At 41.2% G+C, this 23,085-nt stretch overlaps 1 protein-coding gene across 2 annotated transcripts in view; it reads right to left on the minus strand.

The window, feature by feature from the left end:
* The window catches only part of CCDC178 (coiled-coil domain containing 178), a 1,232,457-nt gene that overhangs the window by 974,902 nt on the left and 234,470 nt on the right, over window positions 1-23,085 (minus strand). For both annotated transcript variants that reach the window (XM_086966951.1, XM_086966950.1), the window contains exon 9: window positions 20,720-20,862. In XM_086966951.1, coding sequence (XP_086823077.1) covers window positions 20,720-20,862 — 143 coding nt within the window. The remainder of the gene's footprint in view (window positions 1-20,719; window positions 20,863-23,085) is intronic.

Consider the following 23,085-nt stretch of genomic DNA (forward strand, 5'->3'; position numbering starts at 1 on the left):
TTCCGTGAAAGATAGTCCGAAGACTAGTGCTCTGGTCAAGGGTATAGTTAATATGATTAGGGGAATTAGTTCCTATGAGACTATCCCGAGAGATGAGACACAAGCATACATTGGATGGAACGTTACTGGATACGGAGTTAGTCTGAGTGTTAACCAGCGAGCGAAAAGTTCCCCTCCGATTTGGATAGTGCCCCATCAGGGTCATTATTGTCTGCAAGGTAATGGCAAGAATCCGAGAGCTTAGTTAGGGAAGAGTGTTTGCCCTGAAACATATGTTTTTGCGTCTCAGACTTCCCCAGCGTTCTTAGCAGCTAAGGGTACCTATTTCGTCTGTTACGATTAAGCATATACATGGTTGCCCCCTGACTTTTCGGGCATATGTTTTGTTTCGTTCCTGTTGCCACCCACATTTACAGCTGCAGCAGATTACCACAAGACGAGAGTTGCTAGAGGTGTCTTCAGTAAGGAAGATACCGCGGAACAAGAATTGGGAGATTTCTTCAAGGGTTTTCTGCCGTTCTGGGGACCTATGGCTAACAGCAGGAACATTCAACAGTTGACAAGAATGGTTGAGTCCACCATAGTCGAAACTGCTGGTGCCCTTAGTAACTTGACTGCTGAGCTCCAGTCGGATCGCCTTATGACTCTTCAGAACAGAGTTGCATTAGATGTCATACTTGCAGATAGAGGGGGTGGGGGTGTAAACTGATTCAATCGAGCTGCTGCGTTTTCGTTCCAGACAACGCTCCGACAGTTTTCCAAGCTACATAAGATATCTGAGTCTTTACATATAGACGAGGGAGATTGGTCGGTAATGGGATGGTTTTGGGGATTGTTATCCATGTGGGGATGGAAGATTCTGATGGTCATTGGGATGGTTTTAGCTATCCTTTTCCTGTTCTGTCTTTGCGTACAGTGTGCTCCTGCTATTTGTGGCCTTTGTGCTACTTCGTGTGCAAGGAGACCTGTCCAGAGAGAGTTGCTAAGTACTAGGATGATGCTACAGCAACATCTTGATGATCTGATGAATATAGACCTGGATTCAGACTGACATGGGTTTGGGTTTGTTGCCTATATAAGGGCAAAAGGAGGGTCTGAGGTTCAGTGATTCTGAACCCGTTCAATAAAGGTCGTCGCATCTAGACGATTTTGGTATCAGCGGACCGCAAATGACGAGTGCGGTATGTACCAGTGTTTTCGTCATAATCGATCAATGGGAACACTACGTATTCAGGGATTTTGGTCGAACCTTCGGGTTCCATTTTGTGTACGGCAGCCATTTTGTGTGGTTGCCCTCACATAGGCCGATGACTGCGGCCGAATAAGTCTTTGGGACACGTACACCTTTAGCTGACTTTTGTGTGACCTGGACGAACTGACTCCCTTGCCTGAGGCTGACCTGGTTGAGCCAGTTCCTTGTTAGGCAGCTGGTCAGATAGAGATCAAAGAGCAGGACATTGCTGAGTTTATGGTACATGCACACACCCTTCTATCTTGCTTCTCATCTGCTTCTGTTCCTTCCTTTATGGCTTAATTATTGATTTGGGTTGAGGTCTTTATGATGGGTCCGTCTGGCCTGTTCGAGCAGGAATGTTGGATTTTGCTTGGTCATTTCTGGTGGACTGGACAATGGAAAGTGGGTTTGTCATCATGCGATATGTTTGAAATGTCATTTCCCGATTGGTCAGTTTGTATGTAATTGATGCTAGCCAGGAATGTGATTTTTAGCATAAAAGACGATGCTCCGCTCTACGAATTTGTGCAGTCTCTAGCGAACCACCCGTGTTGTCCTTCGTAGACCTCTGTTCCTGGTTGCAGCCAATAAATTTGGTCTTTGACGTCACCGAGAAGTGTCCTGTGTCTCTGTTTGCCAAGGCAGGGGAACTTGAAGACATCGGGCGTTTTCCCTGGCGCCGCTGGGTTCTAAAACCTGGTTCTTCACTGCTCAGCAGGAGGACAGTTGGTATTGTGGGGGTGTGCTAACATGTTTCAGAGTCTGAGGAGAGGCTTTGCCTCCAAGGTTGGGGTGCTTTCAGCTGCGGTAGGCCGAGGAGGAATGGAGCTCATTCAGCGTGCATCTGTTACTGGCTTGGCTACACCCCAGTTTCTACTTTTAACTAACCATAGCTTCTTAATTTTTGCACTTTTTGAACTACAATCGGGCAATATCTGCTCTTTCTCTGTGTTTTTTTTACCTACCTGGAAAGGTTATTTTTAGGTCAGGCCATCCACACAGTACATTTTTTCTGGTTGCAAAAGACATATTGTGGGCTTTCCAGGAACATACAGGGGCTTGGAGCCCACCCATTGCTTACCATTAGTGTCTACCTTGTCACTCTCATTTGCCTGCTTCTTAAATGATGTTTTCAATCAGTCTTGTGTTTGTCTTTACCAAGAAGAATGCCTCTTTATTTATATCTTTGATTGGCTGGCTTCAATGTGTCCTATTCTCGCTTTAGGGAACTAAGGGGCATATTATCAAGACAGGCGATAAAATTATCGCAGTTTTACCGGCAGAAAACTGCTGCTAAAACAGCGATAATGGGCTTGATAATATGCTCTATGGAATTCCAAATGAAGCCCATGTTAGATGTCATTCACATCTAACACGGGCTTCAATTGGAATTCCATAGAGCATATTATCAAGCCCATTATCGCAGTTTTAGCAGCAGTTTTCTGCCGCTAAAACGGCAATAACTGTATCGCCTGTCTTGATAATATGCCCCTCATTTTTTATGTTTGTTTAAGCGCTCCAGGAGAGTTCATGTGATTTCCAGTTCACTCCCTTGTGTGCCTTCATCCCCCCTTGCTCCCTGTTCATGTGCTTCTCTCTCACTACCCACAATTGTGTTGCTCTCCTCATTGTGCTTCTGCCCCCTGTACTCCACGTTCCACCCCTACACTGGGTTCTCTCCTACTTGTTGCTTCGTTCCACCCGCTGTGTTGCTTCACCCCTGCCCACTCCTGCACCCAACTTATCCATTATTTTATTTTTTTATTAAAAAAGAGATTCATTTTTCAATTTAAAACAGCACTTTAGTGCTACGTTTTTAAAATGCTCTGCTCCATCATGAATTTGTAAAAGAAGACAAAATAGTGCCCTTTATAAGTGCGTGCATGTTTGATGAAAGGATGCATGCACCTTTAAATTATTGGGACAGTTTTGTCATTAGGTCTGGTTAGGTCGAGCTGGTGTAGCAGTGCAAAGCACTGCATCCAGCGAAGCATCTATTGTCGTCCACTTCTGGGAATGTGAGACAGGGGATGGGCACACGCAGGGGATTCTCCCATGTGAGCGCCCACGTTCACCCAGACGCCGTGCACATCTCTTGTCCCACATTGCCAGGAAGCGGATAACACATACACATGTACGCACACACACACGCGTGCACATGCACACACACACGCATGCACACACCCCCACTCACGGGCTCATGCGCACACATACAGCCACGCACGCACCCCCCACTCACGGGCTCACGCGCACACAATCAGCCACGCATGCACCCCCCCACCCCACCCGCAGGCTCACACACACACACACAGCCCCCCCACCCCACTCACCGGGTCTCTCGGGCTCCTCTCATCCTGCGGTGGTGGCGGCTGCACGGGCTTGGAAGGCGGCGGGGGCAGGCACCGGCAATGTGCCTCGAGCCCCCTCCGCTTCTCTCCCCATGCTCCTGGCGGCAGCGGTGGGGGCTCTCCCTTAGCACGGGAGCCCGCTGGTGTAGCACGGTGGCTGCCTCATTGTCACAGGAGCGCGGGGTAGGCTCTCGAATGCTTCCTGTCTGTGCTGGTGGCCCCGCCCTCAAGCAGGAAGTTCCGGGCAGCCCCGCCTGGCTTCGTGTGTCTCGTCTCGAAAGGCAGAGTCCTCCTTGTTTTTATTCCGCCCAGTTCTGTGTTGGTAAAGTATTCTGTGCTCACATCACCGCCCGGAATCTCCTGTGTACCGAAGGGGGTTCGAATCCAGTGAGAATATGACTATTTGTTTTAAATAAAAAGTAGACAGGTCTTAGGGTTGCCATCTTTTTCACAAAAAAATACCGGCCGATTTATACATGCATTGGTGTTCAGGATGGTCCGATATCGATATTGTAAGCAGTTTGTGTACAATTCTGCTCCACATCGTGATTGATCAAGGGGCGGGACTAGCAAGCTACACACCAATTGCAGCACAGTCATGGTGAGAAAAGCTTCAGCCTATGATGCAAGGATCTCTTTAAATCACATGACATTCACCAATGAAGCTGCTTCGGCCATTTTGGTGACTGGAGAAGGGCGTCTGTTTCCCTTAACTCAATAAATAAAGACGCAATCAAATGGTAGCGAAAAACTAGTTATTTGTTAAAACAAAAAAGCACACATCTATGTTGTTCGTCCGCTCTTAAAAAGGTGCAGCAGTCGTAGTGCTCGGCGTGAAAATGGTGCAGTCCTGCTAAGCTTACGGTTGCAGGAACAGGTATGACAAGGAGAAGCCCATCTCTTTCCACAAGTAAGAAAACTTTCCTGCTCTCGCGCTTTGACCGTGGCACTTTCGTGCGTGTAAAACCGTTACAGATATCAATAACAATGTTCGGCATAGTCCAGATAATGGCAGACATGATTCAGAGTTGAGCAAAGCTTTTATAGTGATGCTTCTCGCGCATGCTTAGAATGGAAAGGGGGCGGGTATAGCATAGAGACAAAGACATTTATTTAAATATTTTCCAACTCGGCCTAAGAGCTTGGCACTGTCTTCGATTTGTTGTTAAGGGTCGAACCTGCGTGAGCAGCATGCACTAGAAAGACACTATTGCTTACAATAAGGCGCTTGCAGCCCGCCCATTGTTTACCATTGGTCGGCTTAAGTCGCACACTTCTTTGTAGTCTCCTAGTTGTGCTTTGGGGTCATGTTCAGTTCTGTGGAGTATGTACCAAACTCAGATTTATTGACCTTAATTAGTAGTCCTCTGCTGGTCGTGCTGTAATTAAGGCACTCATTTAATTTGTGATCAACTGTGCTGTAGAATGTCTATTTCCCATTTGTAGCCAACTAAGGCTCGCTAAGAAGATTTGTCATCTACTGAAATTATACTGAAAACACTCAAATAAAATGTCAAGACTCTGGCACTCAACGCCTCAGCACCACTGAATGCCACAGCACCACTCAATGCCACAGCACCAGTCAATGCCACAGCACCAGTCAATGCCACAGCACCACTCAATGCCACAGCACCACTCAGCGCACAGCATCACTCAGCACCGCTCAACGCCACAGCACCACTCAACGCCACAGCACCACTCAACGTGACAGCACCACTCAATGCCACAGCATCCCTCAGCGCCACAGCATCACTCAATGCTACAGCATCGCTCAACGCCACAGCATCATTCAGCACCGCTCAACGCCACAGCACCACTCAACGCCAAAGCACCACTCAACGCCACAGCACCACTCAACGCGACAGCACCACTCAATGCCACAGCATCACTCAGCGCCACAGCATCACTCAGCGCCACAGCATCACTCAGCACCACTGAATGCCACAGCATCACTCAGCACCACTGAATGCCACAGCAACCCTCAATACCACAGCACCCCTCAACGCCACAGCACCCCTCAACGCCACAGCATCGCTCAATGCCACAGAATCCCTCAACGCCACATTATCACTCAATGTCACAGCATCACTCAACGTCACAGCATCACTCAATGCCACAGCACCACTCAATGCAACAGCATCACTCAGCACCACTTAATGCCACAGCACCACTGAATGCCACAGCATCATTCAACACCACTGAACGCCACAGCATCACTCAGCACCACTGAAGGCCAAAGCATCACTCAGCACCACTGAAGGCCACAGCATCACTCAGCACCACTGAACGCCACAGCATCACTCTGTGCAACAATTCAACAACAACTGGTTCTAATATGTTCTCTCAATGTTTCAAGCTTTATTACAAACGTCACAAAAAGATGTTAATATTTCACTGCTGTTCTTGGATTTTCATTACAATAAAATACAATAAACATAATCTTCTCAAAGGATATTTAGAAAAATGTAAGCTATTGCCATTATAAATTACAATAACTTTTATTTAAGTATTAATTATTAAAAATAAATAAAAGCCATTGTTATTTGTAACATTAATGCATCTAAGTCATGTAAATACAACACATACTACATTACAAATGCTATAGGTGTCAAGTTTGCGAAAGTTAAAAATATTGGCATTGTAAATGACAAAGCTATTAATTACGCTATTTTCAAAACCCACACATAAATAAAATATTTGTCATTTACAATACCAATAGATCAAACTTTCCTAATGTGAGACCTATTGCATTGCAAATGCTTGTTTTTTTTTTTGCCCCAGTGCAAAGGAGCCACAATGCTCTTCAAAATGGCTAAATATTGCATATGCCAATGCTTGTTATTTACTAGCACCGGTAACCAGGTTTCCAGCTGAAAAATCTGAAAGTTAGAAAAACTGCTTCATACAAATAGCAGGCGACAATCTTAATGTATACACCGCTCTTATCTTTCTACAGGGAAACTGAATATGTTTACAGATAAGTACATCTTCTACACAATAAACACAATTCAAGTAAAGACCAATAACTGAACTGTCTAACAACTTCCGGTCGAGCAAACCATCTCTAATAGGTTTGAAGGTCCTTAGTGCAAGGTGCTAGGTTTTAGCCATATGTATTTCTATTTAGAGTTGTTTTGATGTCTTTTCCGTAGTATTTGAATCTCTTCCTGTTAGTTTCTGCACGCTGTGATTTAGTTTTGCTATCTCTGCAGGGGTGTGACCAGGAATGTAGTCCATGCACCTACCACAACTGTAACCGAAGATTCCCAAATAACCCCACTACCCAAAAGAAAGCAGGGCCTACTCTTCCAATAGTAAGTTCAATATGTTCTTTGAGGTCTTCACAGTGGTGCCAAAGTTAAAGGGATCTGGGCTCTAGCCACTGGTTTCTGATATGGAGTAGACATTTACTGGAGACAGAAGTCCAGCAGCCTCTGTGTTACCATATGGATAATGGATGGTTAGAGCGCTGGTTCACACTAGCTGTTCCTGGATTGTCAGTGAGTTTAGGTGGCTGGTATTACAGAACCCACCATTTGCAGCTGAGATTTTGTAGTAGCAGGGCACCAACCGGTCCGGGGACACCCAAAATAGGCTCCGGGAAGGTTAGTGGCCATTGGGCTGGCTTGGACCAAGGTTCATGACCTGGGATTTCAAACAGTGATATCTGCAGAACTGATTCATATCTGGAGATAACAGTGTCATAACTAAGGAATCCCCTCTAAACCAATAGCATGAGACTCCAGGACAATGGTAAAAGTTAGGATTTCTCAAGACTCCCAAAAGATGGCTGCAAAGATTTGTGTGGGATGAATCAAGGATGATTCAGACTCATTGTTCATGATTTAGCAGGTGATTGATCCAAATGGTGTTTTTGTTCCCTGGGCTGGTGATTTGTGAGGCCTCGTGGTTGCTGGGTGACCCTGTACCAAAACCTTGTCCTATATGGAGGGCTTTAGAAGCAGTTGTCAGATGGAAGACAGGGTGCAGTGCTGAAAATAAAAAATCTATTATGCAAGATCTTTTAAAAGAAATCTTAAACCTAAAACACAAAAATAAACAGATCAACTTCAGGAATATTTACTGCAATTTGGAAGCCTGGATTGCGCAGTTAAACATGACTCAAGAGAATTAGACAGGATATTCACCTTTCAATACAAATCAGAGACACTGGGCACCACTACAATCACAGCCTGGGTGGTAAACTCTGTTCAGTTCACGGAGTTTGCAGAGTTTTCCACACTTCGCATTCCATGGAGCAAGCAGAGTTGCGAAAAACACAACTAAGCAAAGTGGAGCAGTTTTTTTCTCGCTTTCGTTTACCAACGTTAAGTTGGCGAGCGAGAAAAATCCCAGCAATATTTCTCATCGCGGGAGGTCGTGGATGGTCGCGACCACTCACGTTTAGAATTCTTCCATTCGCGTTGAGGAAGCTGCCGCTCGAGTAGAAAATCTACTCGAGTTGCAGAAAGAAGCAGCCCCCTTTTATGCTGCCCATGGTGCCATTCACACTTATTTTCCAGCATGGGACAAACACCCGCCACTAAAAATCAGCACGAACAGCGCCATCAAAGGCACTCTTCTGCTTGTGGTACTCAGCGTAGCGTTGCAAGAGTTTTTCGGTCATTTTGCGGAGTGCGCATAGCGGAACTCTGGGAACTCCGCCCAGGTCTAATTTTATCACATAGGCAAAACACATGACAAAACAAGAATACAATCCTGATACTAGGGAGCCTTGAGTGAAGAACACCATTAGAGAATCCTTACTTCCTCCAGCACTAAACTGTCATGAAGAAAATAACACAATCACAAAAATATATTTTTCCAATTAGTGTACTAAGAAAATCTTAACCAGCGTCAGTTACCCAAAAATCATGACATGTGAGACACACTGACGTGAGGGAGGAAACTTTCTATCATGTGAGGTTCATGGTGATTCGTGATAGTCTCAGGGCTCAAATGAGCTCACAATCTAAAAAATATATGGGACAGAATTGGCATTTGAAATTAGAAATAGATTGGTGGGAGGAAATAAAAGAAAAATTACTAAAATAACTTTAGAGGCCTTGAACACTTTGGAAACCATAACTCCATTGTAGCAAAGAAAAACCAGATGGGGCGTTAGTGCCACAATTGATGTCCTAGAACTTCTTTACTGTTTTGGAGTATGACAAGAGGGAGTATGACTAGAGGCAGGCGAGATGAGAGATCCTGCAGGGTAGCTTTTGAAAGGTTGATCTGCTAGAGAAAGCAAGCAGCACACTTATCAGGAGATTCAAAACAAAATTGTGGGCTGTAGTAACAGTGGAAGTGTCAATGTAAGGACTTAGATTCTGGTGAGATACTGAGGAAGTGGCTCAGAATACAGATCAGTATTCTGGCAAGCAGAAAAAGCGAAACAAGTTTGCAAGTCATGGCAACTAATGGTTCAGAGGCAGACAGAGTTGATGAAATCACATAAACTGGGAAGTATTAAAACGTCCTGGAGAACTCTGTAGGCTTTATTTAAAGGAAAACTATTAAAAAGGCAGAATGTTCCCAAAACCTATTTAGCAAGAGAATAAGGAGAAAAGGATCTGAAGGAAACATAAATGAAACTTTTTTTCAATTGGCAGGAATGTTTTTTTAATTGTTGGTACTGGCAGCTGGTTGAATGGTACAGTAAAGCTGCAAAGGAATTTTAATTCCCAGAACTCCATACGTGACACCAATTGGCTGTTGGCTGGCCTCATCTTTGAGCTACAGGAACACAAAAAGCTTTCTGAGGCCTCCCTCTCTGCAACTTCTCAGCTCAACAGTTCTAACTAGGCCTGACTAGGACCCTGCTGTTGGCTTCTACTGGAATGAGTCCTAACTTGTTCTGCTGAGGATTGTTTTACTTTCATCCCACAGTCTAAGTCCAAAGGTAAAACTTGGTATCTGTGTCTAACCCATGCTCGGGGTTAGCCTTAACTTTTCTGGTTGTCCCATTCAAGAGCAACCAGTTGACTGTGGTTGGTGCTTTTGTTTTTTGGCTCTAGTTTGAACCTTAAACTTTAAAAATGAATAACTCCGGTTCTACTGTTTGGATTTTTATGGGGGTGTTATTTTATTTATTATATTTTGTTCTATCATTCTAAATTGGTTTGGGATTTTTCTCGTGTTATGTTTTCACTTTATTACTGTTTGAGTACTACCTACATACTTTACCTATTGCCTTTAAGTTAAGCCTGCCTGCTTGTGTGCTGAGCTGCCAGAGTGTTAAGCATAGGGTTACTTAGTGACTTTTGTGGTTCCCCCTGACCAAGGTTGTGATTATAATGTGAGGTGGGTCCTCACCCCGTCAACTAATACTCCCAATTTCCTAAACATACTGTTTGTCATTGACACTCCTTCCGGAAAGAGTAACACTTCTCTTTTTCCGAGAGGCTCTCATATAGACGTTACATAGTACTTTTCAGCATTATTTTGAGAAAAACTAAACCTGTAATATGTGATGTAGTGTGTGAATAGGAACATCTAAATCCCCTTGGACATTGAAAATGGATGGAGTGCTAAAACTTTCCAAACACTCACCCCCAGTCAAGTCTATGTTAAATTCAGCACTCCATCCATTATCTTGCTGTGTTTGTTATGTTCACCCTAAGTGGCCAAGGGTATACTAGCTGTGCCATTGAATTCAAGTTAGCCTGGCTGATGAGGGGTGATACCTCAAAACGGGTCCCATGATGCTGGTTTTCAGTACAGGAAGGTCAAGACTGATTTGCATATAGCTGGGTCCAAAACTGAGGTGGCATGGTCAATAAAACAACAATGGATTTAACCCAGATCTCTTAAATGGGGGCGAGTGCTTATAATGTTTCAGCACTCCATCCATCATCTTGTTGTGTTTGCAATGTATAGGACAACCCCAGATTGAGCCTGCAACAATCCTCATGTATAATTATATATATTAATTCTAACAACTGGTTATACATAAAAATATTTAGTGTGCATTGAACAATGATCAAGTATGGCAATAACCTTAAGCCTGATTCGACGATGTAACATATTGCAAAAATCTAAAATGTAATCCAAAAAGTACTAAAAGCAAAGGCTTTCTAAAGATGAAGCTTTGTACACAAGAACCAGTAGCAGCAACTAGTAGATTTTCTCTTGCTTAACTAGGTATATTTTAAACTAAGCTTTAAGGTACAAACAAACACAAGACCTACAAGTCTGAGCCACCATATACTGTACCCACATTCAGAGGCGATGATGAAGACAACTCATGCTTGCATTGAAAAGAGCTGGAGATACAGGATGCACTGATTGTTCTGAAGCTGTTACTGAACTTAATGAACACCCAATCAAACAATTGAAGAGTGAAGTCGAAGAAAGTGCTGGTAAATAAAACATTGAATTCAGTATTGGAATTGGTAGTGCATAAGCCATAAAAGGGATTTTATGCACCAGAGTTGGCCCAATTCATAGGAAACACAGTTTTCTCTTCCAGAGGAATATTCAAAATAACAGTTTGATACAATTAAGGTATTGAAACAGAGGTCTCATTGTAGGTGGTTGTAGCTCTTGAAAGCTCAAAGCCCAATGGTCTCTCAGGCTGGAAAGCAAGCCTAGTACCCAGTAGAAAGCTTTTAAGAAAAAGGTCAAGGTGCACCACTTAAACGTTTTTAGTAGACTCTTATCTCCAATCAGGTAAACAGGAATGATCACATCAAATTTTTCTTTTGTTCTTGAAAGTTCTTTATTCAAATCAGTTGATAAAATGTATAAACAGGATCTACAGCCGACGCGTTTCGTCCTCAAGGGACTTCTTCAGGGCAGACTAATCACTAGCGATGGTGTCCCTGGATCTTCTCCCGTTGTTGAAGGGGTGTATGAATATAACTGTGTGATTGTATAATGGATCACGTGGCATCACATCTTTTAGACACCTGTCCGAATGGAGTTTCGTTTCAGCAGATCACTTCTTGTTGAAGGGCAAGAAGTTTTGTTTAGAATTTCGACTACAACCGAGTCACACCCATGATATGAGGTGTTTTCAATATTATATATTCAAGCCACATCCAAGAATGAGGATAATAATCCAGTAGCAGTGGAACCAGAGTAGAAGGGTAATGGGGACCTCCGTTTATCGTCTACTAGTATCTTCTTTTTTGTAGGAGGAATATATGAAAGTTCTATTTCAAGGAAACTCTTAATAAAGCGTTTTGCAGCATCCCCTGGTTCCTTCGTGGCTTGATAGGATAGCGTGAAACAACGACGTCCCCCTCCGTCAAGAGCCATACCCAGTAGAAAGCTGTAGCTTTATGACATAAAATTCATACTCATAATTTTAGAAAGATTATGATCAAGATGACAACAACTACATTAATGATAGTGCTTGAAATGGCTGATTAAATTAAAAAAAAAACAATGAACTCAAAAATGCAGGAACAATACCAAACAGTCAAAAGTACAGAACAAATTGTCTTGAAAATATGTGCAATATCATTTGCACTAGAAGCATGAAATATAGGACTAACCGAATCAGAAAAGTGAGCTACCAACTGAATGTGTAAAAGCCACTGAACTACAGCTGTAGAAAGCACCATCTGAAGGATAAAAGTTAAATTACATGAAACTATTTTTGTGTTAGAATTGACAAAAGCTTGTATTAAAGTGCAAATTTCTAAGATGAATTCTCATCGATTGAGGAAGATCAGAAGCTCTCATTGGAGGAGGATATAACATACTTAATTAATTTATTAGTTTCAACACAGTGAGAAGATAATCATGGCCTTGAGTATGGCCAGGGAATGAAACACTTGCCTAAAAACATTGCAACCAATGTTTGAGAAAGCATACTAGAAGGAATGAAGGACGCATGTGCAGCAAATAATTTGCAAGCAAGCCAGGCTTGAAGGGATTACAAGGGCTGTGTTTGGTAATCTGGCTGTATAGCAGCGAGCTTCCTGAAAGGTTTGTGCACGACACTGTACAAATAAAGACAGGATTTCCATTGGAAAGACAATGGAAGTTGAAAGAAAAATGCCACCTACTTTGAAGAAATATATTATGTCTGGGCTTATACCATCCTAAAGAAGTTTGTTTCTAATAACTATAAAAAAAAGAAAGGAACTACTAGGCAAAGAACCACATTAAATGTGGATCATCTGCAAGAAAAAAGGTGTTCTTTTATCTGTTGAATTGAGAGAAAAGCATAGGATGCCTCTGTCTTACAGACAAGTTGATGTCATGCAGTAAGACTAGAAGGTAGAAACTATGGGCGTCATTTCACCAAAATGCCTGGGGTAGCAGTAGTGGCATTACATACTCTTTCACTTTATAGAGTCACAGGAAGTGACATCATATGACCACAGACCCTGAGTGACTCTGCCAGATCTTTCGACATTTCCCTTGAGAATTTGTGTTTTTAAAGAATTGGGTGAAATAGTGCTTTATATATCACAATTGTCATATAAATGTACTAAAATGACATAGGCTCTGTAAAGGCACTCATTAAATATTCAAATCCTTTCATGGTTTGCCAAGCAAAGAAAGCCTGATGTTTCTGGGGAGCTTACCCCATTTTTCTCAAAATATTGTGTGGGTACCCCCATATGTTATAAATTACTTCCATTATACCAGGCACAACATTTTACCTAGGGTGCCCCACATTCCAGGGGTGCCTCTTTATATAACAAATGACATAAAATATTGCAGTACTAGAATTTAGTGTTTTGTGCCATTCATTTCCTAGGTGATCCGTATGTCAAAAATGACCTTGCTATGCCATAGACAGTATTTAATCACGTTTGCCACACTCCCATATAGCAGGTTGTGCTCCTTTATGCCAAGAATTATCTCCATTGAGCTAGTACCCGCATTTTGCTGCTGGTGTCTACATCCAAAGAATAATTTCAAGTATGCCGTTATTTTTCCATTGGGTGCCCTATATGCCATGAATCACCTCTGGTGTGCCAGTACCAGTATTTTACCTTTGTTGCCTATTATTCCAATAATTACCCCCAGTGTGCCAGTACCAGTATTTTGTCACAGGTGCCAGTCATGCTAAGAATTGCTATAAGTATGCCAGTGCCAGTATTTTGCACTGGGTGTCTCTATAAGATAATAATTACCTTCAGTGTGGCAGGGTCAATGACATGCTCTCAAGCTCACACTCCAATTCATACACTCACACTCATTCTCTCACTCTCACTCATACTATCTTAACCCTTTAACTCATTCTTACTCACTCACTTGCAATTACTCTTAAACGCCTTACTTCTCGCTCAATTATACTTACTGACACTCTGGCCAAGGTTTACTAATGCTCTGTGCCGGGATTGCATCACTTCTGTGCTGCAATCCTGGCACAAAGTGCAAGGGTAGGATTTACTTTACAACGCAAACCAAAATTTGCATTCTATGGTATCCTAAAGTAATGCAAAGTTGTGCTGTGCGCTGTTTTGCATCAAGTTGGTAGTGGTTGGGCTTTCCCCTGCAACCACCCATAGGATTGATGCAAATCTTTATCTACAAAAATTGATAGACAGGAATCTGCACCAACATTGTATGCCTCCTCGAGGCACATAAAGGAAGGAACAGGTTTTCATTTATCCTTTTTTTCTAACTTTGCATGTGTGCTGCATAGTACTGCACACTTCCAAAGTGGGAAAAGCTTTAAAGCAGAGCTGTTTAAATGGAAGGGAACGCTTTGAATGCAAAATAAATGCTTCAGAGAATACTCACACTCTTACCCTATGATGCAAGTGTGTATACATTGATGGATGCCTGTCAAAAGGGTGCAGCCCATGTGAGAAAAAAATGCACTACATCATATTATCCATGGAGCATTTTTTCTCTCTCCCATTGACACAAGGCAGCGCAACAACTCTGATGTAGCATTGCCTTGCACCAAAGCATAGTAAATCGGGGCCTTAATCTCACTCACTACCTGTCAATGACTCTCAATCACCTTCACACACGTTTACATATACAGGCATACATGCGAACACATTCACACTCTGTCTCGCACATAAACATAGTCACCTGGAAGCATGCACACAACTTAGGGCCTGATTTAGATCTTGGCGGATCGACCTCCAGCCTACTGAGGGGGCGGGGTACAGTACTCCATCAGGTTGGCGGAGTAATGCCTGCTCTACTTAGATGTATATGCAAAACACAGACTGCTGCAGTCTTCCGAGCAATCGACCCGCCCTCCATCGTCGTCCTGAAGATGGGGTCTCACTGAGCCAATTTGGATGTCCATGTTGTGCTGGCAGGGTTCTGTCAGCGAAGTAATGATGGTGGGTGACCGTGGTGGTGAGGAGACAAGTAAGTGATGTTTATTATTTACGTAAAACATACATATGTAGCATATGTGTACATACGTGGGTGTAGGATATGTGTACTGATTTTAAAATGTACATACTCCTGTGCACTCAACCAACATAAACGCACCATGCAATGTATACCCGCACACACGATGAACACCTACCTTTGTTTTCATCAAAACGGGGTACTTGTCCTTCACGGTCAAGATGCAACAGCAAAAAGGGAACCTGGACTACAGCAAAGAGGAGGAAATTGCATCCTGTACCCTTGGAAATGGCGAGCATTCACCCCTTTTCTTACCTTTCCCACCGGAATTCCCTTAGAAACAACCCAGATCCCAATATGGAGGCAAGAATCATGGCTGGAGTCCTACTGCCACCCATTCCACCATAGTTGTGGTGGAGTTGACGGGACAGCAGCGGTCATATCTCTCATTCCCAGCCAACATCTAAATAGAAGGGCCAGGTTGGTGGGTGGGAAGACCGCGAAAAAAGGCCACTCCGTCACAGTCCCTCCAAAATCTAGATCAGGCCCTTACATTTAAAACTATTTTTACTTGCCGGAGCTGCAGCTAAGCATACTCCACTTTTTAATAGAATATTATTCTTTATTAGTATACTGAAAATGATAGAAAATAAGAAATGCAGACCAACCCTGAGTTCTTGTTCACATTTTGTCACTTCTGAGGTCAGAGGTCACAAAGGCAGTGCTATGTGTTGCATGGGGCAAGCCAAGGGTCACATCTGCGACCTCTAAATTATGTGCATAGTAGAAAGAGAGCAGCTTTGCTAATAGGAGGCCATGACACTGAGATTAAGGCATTTGTAATGCACACCTTAATTGAGACACTCTTTTGAGCTTGCTCATGCTGCAGAGTCCCTTAATATATGTAAAAGAGGCGTTATAGACAAGGGGGCATAAATGTGTTTAGATATTGTTAAAAAATGTATCTATGACAGTGAAAGCATATTTTAACACCTCTTTGCCTGCCTCCCTAATTTGATCATCAACACAAAAAGGAGCACAGCGGGGAAAAAGAGGTCAAGCTGCCCCCCCCCACTCAACACATTATCAACAATCTGGGCCTGACTCAATGGACAAATAACTTTAATTCTCAGACACAAAGAGGATCCGTACTCTTGTCCAACGACTCCCACAATAATGTGGACCACTACTGCTAATTCAAGTGTCCATATGTCCAATTTATCCCAATGTCACTATACTGCAGAGTAAAAATTCCCACCAAAAAATTGGAAATGTGAAAAAAATATAAGAAGAAATGTAGAAAAAATGTGAGAATGGAAAGGAAGCACCTCATGGTCGCAACACCAAGGGGGGACTGGCTAGTTGGTACTCGCTAGCACACCCACTTATCATCATTGGTTGCTTTCTTGCCACAAAACAGAAATGTTTTTCAACATAAATTATCTCATGAGTGAAGAAAGAAACAGTGAAAGAAAGTAGAATATGCACTGTAAGTGCAAATGTGACAAAAGTACCGTGCTGGTCCCCGTCGGAAAGGAAATTGCAATTCCCAACATTAAAAATGAGAACCTACTCACTAGCTAATTTTAGCTTTATTCAGTGCTGTTAGCGTCCTCCAATAAAAAAATCATTCATCTTAAACCATTATTATGTCCAACGCGCCCTTAATTTGATCACTAACTTACTTCACTGAATATCCTACCCTTTCTTTTTGTATGGCTCAATAATTAAGAACAGGAAGAATAACGCTTTTGTTTATTCGAACATTTGGACCCAAAAGAAAATTAGCTAAATCCATACCATCACATATATTTAACATATGTTTATGTTCAGAATTAAGACTTGATTGTTAAATCCACCACTCACACAATTGTTATTTGCAAAAAGCCAAGATTTTACTTCTCTCCTTGAGTAAGAATCCGTTCCGCATCAACATAATGCAGTAGAGAAAGCTACGGGAGAGACTATAACGATGGAAACAAATGTGTTACCAGTGCTCATTATCTACATATATATAATTAAAAAAATGGGGAGTTGGGGTAACCACAAAAACATCAAAATTATGTGTCTGTATTATATATATATATCGTGCGGCTCACTTTTTCCCTTCGGGAGAAATTTAGAAAACAAATATATATTTACATATTCATATATATATATATATATATATATATATATATATATATATATATATATATGTGTGTGTGTGGCAGAAGGACGACTTTTCCAAAATTAACATTAAAGGAGAGGCGAACACAGGAAATGGTGCATTATATATTTATTTTCGTGCTCAACACCAAAACGCCATAACGCGTTTCAGCCTGAAGAGGCCTTGATCACATGACAACCTTAGAAAGGGCAGAGTACTCCTTTTAAAGTGCAGCATGCCATATTCTCACAATAACATCATCATGAACATAGAAGACATACTAACATGATTACTGATGTAGTGTAGAAATTTACAAAAACATTGTTCTGATTAAATCAATTTAGTTAATCAGAAGTCCACATGTTTAAATAAATAATATCATATAGCATCAATTTAGAATACATATAAAACATATAAATATGTTAAAGCATAAATATTCCTCAACATTGCTGATAAAACCTGTTATCAAAGAATCGATATATAACACATGACTAAAAAACACTGTGGTGGGTAAAATCCTGTTAAAACCAATGAATAACTAGGATATACTTTTTTCAATTCTCAGAGTATGCATGTGAAATGTAGCAACCAGCTAATCAAAACCACCATATTCAAATAATTTACCAATGAACACTGAAGGATAAAGCCCAAGTGGGTATATGCCGGTTGACATATTGATGTGCAAAAGACAAGTTTGCAAATTTCGCAAATAAATAATGGCATGAAAATTAGTGCAACCCTGTAAAAAAATATTTATAAAAGTGACAAGTGTACTACATCTAAGAATATTTAAAATTGACCACAATGGTCGAGAAAAAAAAAATGATTAAGCAGCTGATTAATATGTACAAAATGACAGGCGAAATTCTTAGTTATAACTCATAGGTAAGTAAAACTATCTTCACTGGCATTCAGACCGTTAGGAGTCTTAGTATCTAGAAGAATAATGTGTCTGGTCTCTAACTTGCGTAGCATTGACTCTCGGTCCCCACCTTTCCTCTGAGGAGGGACTGTGTCAATTACAAAATAACTGAGATGTAAAGGATTCTTATTGTGTTTTTCCTCAAAGTGGCATGCGACAGGGTACGCAGTGTCGTAGTTGGTAATGGCCCTTAAGTGCTGGAGTATTCTTTTGTACACCTGTGGTCTGGTACTTTCCACGTACCGTAGACCACAGGGACATTTCAGCACATACACTGCGTACTCTGTCCTGCATGTCAATTAGTGTTTAATGCAAACGGGTTTACATCTGAAAGGAGTCATATATTCAGTTTTGCTGATTCCATTCCTGCAGGCCTTACATGATGAACATTTGAGGAAACCTTTGCTACTATTTAATCACGAGCCTGTGGTTCTAACTTCTGGGCAGCTAGAGAGCAAACAATTGTTCATGGACCTGGCTCTTTTGTAAGCAATACTAGGAGAACACGTAACCTGTTTGCCCAAAACTGGGTCACTGGTGATAAGTGCCCAGTTACTTTTTGCGATACTGTGGATTGTTTGATGTTGACTATTGTACGTGAAAATAAGCCTGGTCTCACTTTGTTCTGCACTGACTATGTTCCTTTTACTGCTGGTACTGTTAGCCAAAAGCTGAAACCTTCCCTGAGAATTAGCTCTGCTCATTGCTTTATCTAAAATCTCAGGTTTGCAGCCTCTTCTGAAAAATCTAGCCTTACAGGCTTTTTGGGCCTCTCTACAATCAGTATCCGTGCTGCATATTCTCCTGATACGGAGCATTTCTCCTTATGGTATGCTACGTGTGAGATGGGCAGGATGGTGACTAGTGGCATGCAGCACAGCATTTCCAGCAGTTGGCTTTCGAAATAGTTTTGTCTCCAGTTTGTCATTACAAATAAAAATCTCAACATCCAAAAAACAAATAGATGTAGCACTAATTTGACTAGTGAACCCAAGATTTAAGTTATTCTCATTCAGATTCTCTCTAAACTGTTTCGCCTCACATTCCAAACCATCCCAGATTATTAAAAGGTCGTCGATGTATCTCATCCATCTTATGCCTTTGGAACCCATAATGTTCGGGTAGTTTGCGATGAGGACCTGTTCCTCCCAGTACCCCATGTGCAAGCAAGCGTACCTGGGAGAGAAGCAGGCCCACATAGCCACTCCCCTGACCTGCTGGAACAGTTGGTTGGCAAACAAGAAAAAGTTATTTTAAAGACATAGATTGTTCATAGATAAAATCATTTTACTATGTTCGTTCAAACAAGAGGGTCTCGTGCTTAGATAGTGTTGCACAGCTTTTAGACCATCCCTGTGGTAAGTACTTGTATACAAGGAGGTAACATCAAGAGATATCAACAAGTAACTAGGTTGCCGCGTAAAATCAGCAAGTTTCCTTAGTAAATCCCTTGATTCTAAGACAAAGCTGGTACATTTTTGACATATTCTTGAAGGAAAAGATCTACATATTTACTGACATTCTCTAGAATGCTATTGCAGGCAGAAATGATAGGCCGACCTGGTGGCTTAATACAGTTTTTATATATCTTCGGAATGAAGTACACTACGGACGTGACTGGATGTTTTTTCTTCATATACTTGAAATCCTCCATTGTAATCAAGCCCATGCTTCTCCATGCCATCAACTTCGTATATATGCCATTCCAAGCCTGCTGAACTTCACTCAAGTTAGTCCTCTTGTAACAGTCTCTGTCATTAAGTTGACCAAGAGCTTCGTCCATGTACATTTGTCTCAGCCAAAGTACCACATTGCCATCTTTATTGGACTGGTGGATAATGATGTTCTCATTGTTTTGTAATTTTTTGATATATATATATATATATATACATATATATATATATATATATATATATATATATATATATATATATATATATATATATATATATATATATATATATATATATATATATATATATATATATAGTTAGATAGATAGATAGATAGATAGATATATATATTTAGATAGATTTCTTTTTGTATGTATATGTATATTTTCCCTGCAGCAACTGTTGAAAAACAAGATTCTTCGAAAACATTGGTCTTTGATAACTAATCAATAACAAACATACAGTATGTTTATCTGAGTGAGCAAACAAATGTTTCCTCATTGCGACGCCTATTTAATTTCATCATATGTAAGGAATGGCATCCATGTCTACATAATCTGGTATTTATTTTATTTATTTATTTATTTATAAATATATCTATCTTCTCTTCACTCACCAACATGTCACTGTCCTGTAGCTTTCTTAACATGTGAGTAAATCCTCCTATGAGTTAATTAGCAAAGCGCCTACCTTAACCTAAACTGTGACTGGATCCTATAGTATTCAATAAGAATGGAGTCGCAGTTGATTAGTTCTCAAAGACCAATCTTTTTGAAGAATTTTGTTTTTCAACAGTTGCTGCACAGTTTCTTTTCAATTTAATGCATATAAAAAAAGGAGAAGTTATGAGGAATTAAAGAATGGAAATTCTGGGAAAAGGCAAGACTACGTAACATTGTGGGGGTCACCTAATATGTATGATTAGTATTTGAGAACAGTAAGTAACAAACACTTTAATTACCAATACACATATACAGCAGTTTAACAGGTGTGTATCAATATAATATTCTAAAAGAAACAGAATAAGAAGTTGTTTAAAAGGTAACACCATTAGAGCGTTTACAATACATGAAAGAACATTTATTTATATCTATTAGGCACTCTTACTTGCTCTTCTGTAACATTTTCTTCGCTGCGTCAAGAGTGTCACTCATAATTTCTCGCTCACTGTTAGCATCAGCAGTGCATTTATCAAAATGCAGGTGAGCTTCTTCATATAACCGTTTAGCTTCATCATATGCAACATTAGCCTGTAAAGAAAAAATACTTAAATATATATTCATTTACACTATTACTGTTTGTACAAATCGTTCTTCAAAGAAACATTGTATCAATTTAAAATATTGAATCAAACAATTAAAAGTGAGGCAATAAAGATGATGTATTCCCATTGACCAGATAGACAGCAATACCTATGGGCACACTTGATAATACTGGAAGGTCTGAGATCTTAGATGAAGCATTCTTGACAAGCTGTTAAACAAAGGCCAAGATACCAACTTCATTTCAGTTGGAAACGTGTCACTGCTCATATGCCTATTTAGTTTCAAAGCAGAGTACAGCATGCGAAAAACAACTGTTTCATAGTAAAAGGGGGGCAGCAGAAACGATAAGAATGGGGTTTTACTAGAAATGACAGTGCCATTAGAAGTAACATTTTATTTACCTTAAAGCACTGCCAGGAATTACTGGGAACATCTTTAGGAATTGATTGAGCAATGTCAGCTTTTGAAACATTGAAAAAATGTATTCTTTGTACCTTTCTTTTTACTGGATTTACAGCATCCATGAATGACAAAGGGTGCATCGAATAACTATATCATGCAACGGTTTTCTGAGAAACTGAACTGGTCTAAAATGAAGATGTTATTGAAAAAATTAAGAGAAGGGACGTAGCTTTACGATGTCGCGATAGTAGGCGGGGGTACAGCTAGTCCATTTCTTGAACCATTCTCAGAGCTGTAGCAGTGCACCCAATGTCCAGTTCACACACAGGAGCAGAGGGTGGCTGAGAGATCCAGTGAAGAAGAAATTAATGGAGCACTTCCACAACACGTCTAATAGTGTTGTTAAGTTTGTGACAGTTTACTGTTAAAGGGTCCAAGGTTTTGTCATAGTTTGTGCAATATTGCTCATTTATGAATTAGAATGATGAACAACAGAAACTATGTGTGAAACCATTTTGTTTTTAAATAATGAGATCTATGAATGTGATGATAGTGAGAGAGAAGATTATTTAAAAAGAATTCCATTCAAGAAATGAATCTATATTTGTTATATATTTCATTCTATACATCTTGTTCGAAATAGAAATGGTAATAATTTCAATACTGAATTGATGTTACGTATTGACCTCTCCAGCAATCTGATTTACAGCAATACCATGGCGAATGATTGGTAAACAATTAAAAAATGTATTTTGTAGAGTTTAGTAGCAAACCAGAGGTCTTAGTTTTTCACTCAAATACGTAGCTTAGTGGAGGTGGAATGGAAAAGTGTCAACTAAAGATGGGTATAGGTACACATAGCTTGGGAAAGCTCTATGCCAAGATGGCAAGTCTCTAACATGGAATGGGTTTCACTCAGGATTCACTCAGGGCCGGCTTTAGCGCTGGTGGCGCCTGGTGCAACAATATTTGTTGGCGCCCCCATTGACCTCCTTCTCCATGGATTCCCTCACTACCACCCTCCAACAGTGAACCTCAAGTCTCCATAAACTCTATCTCTGAAATGCATTGCTTTTGTTTTATAGCTAAATAAAAAGTGGTTCTGTCGGGTGACAACACAAATGATTTGCAAATGCTATTCAATGCAATCTACGAAAAGGAAATAAAGAAACCACCCTCTGAGAAAAGCAAAGTGAAAACAGGTTCTTACACTGAATGAAAAGAATACTTGTACATGATTTGTTGTATTTTGTATTTATCTGAATTAAATTCATTCAAATTGACTTTGTCCGCCCGTCATCCTACCGGTGAATGGGACCACCCGCCATAAGGGCGGGGGTCCCGTTGTACATATTAGGATGCGCCTGCCACAGTGGCGTGCGCTTCCCGTATTTTTAGCATTGCGGCGGACGGTGATGAAAGTACCGCCCGCCGCAATGCTAAAAATGCACGTTGTGCATTTCAATGCACAACATGACAGGCCCCGCGAGGTGCCTGTCATGTTGTGCATTGAAATACAGGGGGTACCATAGGTAGCTCCCATGTGCACCCTCCACCCCCCAGAGTCCCTGGGGGCCCGCAACGGGAATTCAGAGGACCCTCGACAACTTTAGCGCCTTCTGCAAACATCGGGGACTGGAGATTAACCTGCAAAAAATAAGGTATATGGCCTTTAATGTAGGTAACTCCACCCGCCCCAATCCTTGCTTGGATGGCAAACCCCTGGAAAGGGTAACCATTTTCGAGTACTTGGGAATGACACTGACAGAAAGAAAGGATTGGGGCACCCAAATTGACAAAGCAGGG

This window comes from Lissotriton vulgaris, chromosome 4_1 (genome assembly GCF_964263255.1).
Source record: "Lissotriton vulgaris chromosome 4_1, aLisVul1.2, whole genome shotgun sequence".
NCBI lineage: Eukaryota > Metazoa > Chordata > Amphibia > Caudata > Salamandridae > Lissotriton > Lissotriton vulgaris.